Below are 5,256 nucleotides of genomic sequence, written 5' to 3'. Positions count from 1 at the left end.
TGATGGTCGCTGGTCAGGCCTTCAATAAAAGCCCATCGGCTGATTTGTTCTCCTTACGTCGGTCTATAATATGTCTCGGTAAATCGGGCATATCTTCCGAATGATTGAATGGATTGACTTGATTCTACTTCGAGGAGAAAGATGACTCTTCCAGCTTTTCATAGACACCAAGCATGATAAATTTTGAGGTCTGGAAGTTCTTCAAAAGTGGTACGTACTGTAAAGTTCTGAATCTGTCATGAAACATGTTTTCCTTGTCTTTTGGTCCAAATTGCTATAAAACCTGTAAAACCTTGACGAAACCTGAAATATTTGATAATAGACTTTTTCTACCTAAATCTCATTAAGCTCTTCCTAAATGCATATGAAAACTATAGCTAATATGATTAAAATAATGATGTTAATTAGACAACTAATATTGTATTCCTACTTGATATGTTAGATTTGTTTTGGTCCTAATGATTGGTTTGGCTTTTTCCTCCGACGTTTTGACTTTGAAAATGTCTTTATGTTCTTCGTAGACGTAGAACAAGTACAAGTCCCACTCATGAGTCATACCCTCTTTATTAACTTGTTGACTACGCAACAAGATTTTATCTGACAGTTTTGACCTAATCCTACTTGTAGACAACTGAAATAAGAAAACTAAAACAAAAATATAATTTTATTCACAAACAGTAGGTATGCTTGGAACGGACAATGAAAAGTCAAACGCTAATTAGAGGCTCAATTAGGAACTACATCAGCACGACAAATAAGACACATATCTACACAGATTAGACCTTCTCTAGAATGAGGCGTTGGAACGACTGTTCACCTAAATCTTTGTCCTTGACTTGGGAAGTCTCTAACAATAGATCGTCCCTGCCAATTGTGGACGGAACATGATCTGCTTGAAAAGAGAAAGAAAGAGACTTAGATAGAGCTTGCCGAAGTGTTTGTTTTCCTTGAGAGAAACCGTTTCTCTCGCTCACAACACACCCACTCCTGTAGCCCTGTCTCGAACTCATGGCTTGAGGTAAAGCCATGTGGCTTCTCGTTATCAGATTCAAGCTAAATAATTGTCTTTGCACCTCCTCCGGTAACTGCAGAGTGAATCGGTTTAGATCCTTACCTAGTTGAACGGATGAATGTCCGGTCGAATGAGATCTCGGGTATAATATCTCATGAGCCATGCCCGAGCTCGAAAATGACCCTGTAGATTTTGATCTAGTTGTTCTATCATTTGCAATGTTGTTCCATGTCACACTACTATCTGTCAAGCTTATCTCTTCCGGGGATTCTACAACACCTCTCAGCCCATTTCCACTTTCAAGATCCATGCTTAAATATGGAAAGCTCTCGGCGGGTTTCATACACAGATTGGCACGGCAGACGGGACATGTTGTCTGAGAAGAGAGCCATACGTCGATGCAATTAGAATGGAAAGTGTGACTACATGGAGGCATCCAACGTAGTGTTTCTTCATCTTCAAACTCCTTTAGACAAATTGCACATTCCACTCCACCTTTTCCTAGCTTGAGCCTTTTGACCTCTGAATAGAGGAAAGACGGAAATGACTCGATGATTTCTTTCTCAACCCCAGTGGTTGTTCCGTTGTGCAGTACTTCATGGCCTTCCTCTGCAATCAATCTATGATAATAGTATGCAAATAATCCGAAGAACGAGCAACAAAATATTAAAATAGAGACAAACATCCCAAGAAATATTATTCCAACCGTTGCTAACGTCGAGATATTGTTCTTTTTATTGCCGTATGTGGATTCCCAATCTTGCTGGCAAGGAAAACAGGGGAAAAAGAAGATCTGCAATAAAGTACATGCTATGATCTGGTGGATGATAGTCATTATGTGAATGGTTCTTCTGTTATATCACAGTGGATCACTTAGGTTCCAAGTCTCTCCCGTTAAGAGCGAGACAAAGAGAAAAGGAGGTCACTATATAAATTTTGATTCGTAGATAATTCTAAGATCTGCCTGTCACGACAAGATATTAGATTTGTTTTGGTCCAAATGGTTTTTCCTTCGACGTTTGACTTTGAAGAAGTCTTTATGTTTACCGTACGTGATTGATTAAGGTTCTTCCTTCGACGTTTGACTTTGAAGAAGTCGTTATGTTTACGTAGGCATAGAACAAGTATATATCTCCACCGATTCTCTATTAACTTGTTGATTACGCAAGCAGACTCTTCAGATGGTTTTGACCTAATTAGACAATTGCATATTGCAATCTGTCGGGAAAAGTATCGTAAACATGGAACTATGGAGTAAAATCATTATGAAAAAAAAGGGAAGGTAATTCATAGTCAAAGGTGAGAAATTGGTTAAGGAACTACAACAGCAGGGGACATGTTTAGCAGTAAGAGAGTCAAACATATGTCTATAAAGTCAATGAGTCAGAAATAAAGATATGTACACTAGGCACTTGTACCAAACGCAATGTTTTTTTCATCGTCTTCTGAATTTGTTTCAGACTTCAAACATACATGAATTCTCTTTCACGTAAATGAATGAAGGAAACGACTCGTACACGATAGCTTCACCGTCAAGCCCTCGCTGCGGTTGCTCAATCTTGTATTGCCGGATAAAATAATTGAAGCAGTAAAATGCTTTGAACGCGATACTCCCAAAGGAAAACAAATTTATTCCCTTGTTTCTTTTGAAGTATGACATGATGCAAATTATAACATATCTTCTCACTTTGTAATGGGAAGACATAGAGTGAAGGTTACTAGTCTCTAATTGCAATATAACTTTTGTCTGGAATAATTAAATCTTAAAAATACATTTTTTTTCTTTTTTGGATTTCGCATACCTTGAGAAAACTGTATAAGATATTCCAAAGATGCTAATTGAAAAACTATATAATAACGGAGATCGACTTTTGAAGGGGTGAAACTATACATAGGTTATAGCTTCTCTAATCTCTGGGTTTGTCCAATAAAAAAGGTTATACCTTCTCTGGCATGAGGCGTTCGAACGACCTCTCACCGAAGTTGTTGTTCGTATCAGAAGTCTCTCGGAATTGATCATTCCTGTCATGTGTAGACCGAACAAAAGCCTTTGGAGCCTTTGTCCCAAGGCTTGAAAAGAGAAAGAGAGAGGAACCGCTTCTATCGCTCCCGCTCCTGTAGCCCTGTCTCGAACTCATGGCTTGAGGTAACGCCATGTGGCTTCTCCTCATAAGATTCAAGCTAACCAATTGTCTATGCACCTCCTCTGGTAACTGCAGTGTGAATCGGTCTAGATTCTCACCTAGTTGTACCAATGAATGTCCGGTTGAATGAGATCGAAGGAAGAATATCTCAGGAATCTGCCAGCTTGACGGTAACCCGGTAGATCTCGATCGAGGTATTCCATAATTTGCATTATTATTCCATGTCACACTATTACCTGTGAAATTTCTCTCATTGGGGGGTCCTTGAACACCTCTTTGTTCATTTCCTATTTCAACATCAATGCTCGGATATGGAAACCTTTCACCTAGTTTAAGAGAGAGATTCTCACGACATACCGGACATGAGGACCGAGAAGAGAGCCACACATCGATGCAATTAGCATGGAAAGTGTGGCTACAAGGAGGCATCAAACGTAGTGTTTCTTGATCCTCAAACTCACTTAGACAAATCGCACATTCTACTCCGCCTTTGCCTATCATGAGCCCTTTAACTTCTGAATAGAAGAAAGATGGAAAGGACTCGATGACTTCCTTCTCGAGCCCACGGCTGGCTCTACTGTGCAACAATTCATGGCCTGCCGCCTCAATCTCTGCACTATAGAAGGTCTTGTGCAAGCAACAAGCTACCGTGCTTAATGAGATAAACGTTACAAGCAAAATGATTGCAATTATCAATTCCGTGGAAAAATTGGTTTTCCTATTGTGGTCAGCAGATTCCGACTCTAGCTGGCAGGTTACGTAAGGCAAGTAATGGAAAAGGAAGAGAGGCAATAAAATACTTGCTACGATCCGACGGATGAGATCTCTCGTGAAGATATCCATTATATGAACCACCCTTTTGTACTCTAACCGGTGGATCACTTGTGCTCCATATCTCTGTTTAGAGCAGCAGAAAGAGAAGAAGAAGAAGAAGAAGTCGATCGCAGCAATAAGATCTGTTCGTCACAACACGATATTAATATTGTAATACTACTATGCTAGTTAGTTTTTGTCTGACTGATTGGTCTAGCTTTTTCCTCTAAAGTTTTGTTTTGAAGAAGTCTTTATGTCCACTGTATAAACGTAACACAAGTACCAGTCTACTAGTCTCCTCTCTGTTAACTTTTTGAATACGCAACGAGACTTTTCCGACAGTTTTGACAATTGTTTACGTCCTCAATGGGATGTGACTGACCAATAAGGAGCTAGATAACCAACATATGATTAACTAATAAACGATATGTGGTCATTATGATATACATATTCCCATATACCAATTCCATTAAACCGTAGGTATTAATATTATACACATGTAATTAATATATTGACTATAACAGAAATCGACGGGGCCTCACTGGTTCAAATGCTGCGGTTGCGGAAGATTGCGGAAGTGGGCGATTGCAGTTTCAAGCATTATTAAGTGTTTTGAACAACTGGTTTAGCGGGTTAAAATTGGTGCGTTTGCGGGAGGTTTACGACTGGTTGACCAGCGGGTGCAATAGCGGTTGGAACATAATAAATGTGATATCTAATATATAAATGTTTAAAAACACCAAAATTTTATTGAACTTGATTTATAATTAAAATTTATTAAAATAATAATTATTCAAAAAAAAAAATCATATTGAAATATTTATTCCTATATGCATTTGGCTTTTCACCAAAAATTTAAGCAAGTAATTTGATAAATGACAAACATATGTTTTAGATCGTAGATCTTTTCTTATTTCTCTTAGATCGTGGGTCAGTAGTTGCATCGGTAGGAATGGTCAAGTGAGAGTTGAGAAGAGTCATTGGTGATTTGTTTTAATATTTTTCACAAATAATCTTATTTTCTTAAATTTCTGATGAAATATTATATTTATTTAGATTTTTTTGAACTTATGTGCAATGTGCCATTAAATTTATATCAAGTTTTCCGGGTTATTGTTAATTGGAATATTATTTTCTTCTAATTGTTTATTTTATAATGTCTGCAATCGTATCCGTACTTCATTTTCTCCCATCCTTAATGAGTAAAATGGTTAGATAGAAATATAACAAAAAAAAATTTCATTATCATTGATTTCTTTTAAGTTTTTTTACAAAAAAAAAAAAAAA

The 5,256-nt window shown here is 37.6% G+C and overlaps 2 protein-coding genes across 2 annotated transcripts; both read right to left on the bottom strand.

Moving 5' to 3' along the window:
* LOC104707225 (putative RING-H2 finger protein ATL37) lies at window positions 649-1,938 on the bottom strand. Its single transcript, XM_010423531.1, has one exon. It carries the CDS (start codon window positions 1,845-1,847, stop codon window positions 777-779), a length of 1,071 nt encoding a protein of 356 aa, XP_010421833.1. The 5' UTR covers window positions 1,848-1,938; the 3' UTR covers window positions 649-776.
* On the bottom strand, window positions 2,732-4,219 carry LOC104707224 (putative RING-H2 finger protein ATL36). Its single transcript, XM_010423530.1, has one exon. It carries the CDS (start codon window positions 3,997-3,999, stop codon window positions 2,950-2,952), a length of 1,050 nt encoding a protein of 349 aa, XP_010421832.1. The 5' UTR covers window positions 4,000-4,219; the 3' UTR covers window positions 2,732-2,949.

Source organism: Camelina sativa, chromosome 8, assembly GCF_000633955.1.
Source record: "Camelina sativa cultivar DH55 chromosome 8, Cs, whole genome shotgun sequence".
Taxonomy (NCBI): domain Eukaryota; kingdom Viridiplantae; phylum Streptophyta; class Magnoliopsida; order Brassicales; family Brassicaceae; genus Camelina; species Camelina sativa.
Note: the sequence above shows the minus strand (reverse complement) of the source record. Positions and strands in the feature narration are given on the sequence as shown.

What these genes read in the sequence shown, in the direction of transcription:
- LOC104707225 (XM_010423531.1), bottom strand. Translation starts at nt 1,847, where the DNA reads ATGACTATCATCCACCAGATCATAGCATGTACTTTATTGCAGATCTTC.
- LOC104707224 (XM_010423530.1), bottom strand. Translation starts at nt 3,999, where the DNA reads ATGGATATCTTCACGAGAGATCTCATCCGTCGGATCGTAGCAAGTATT.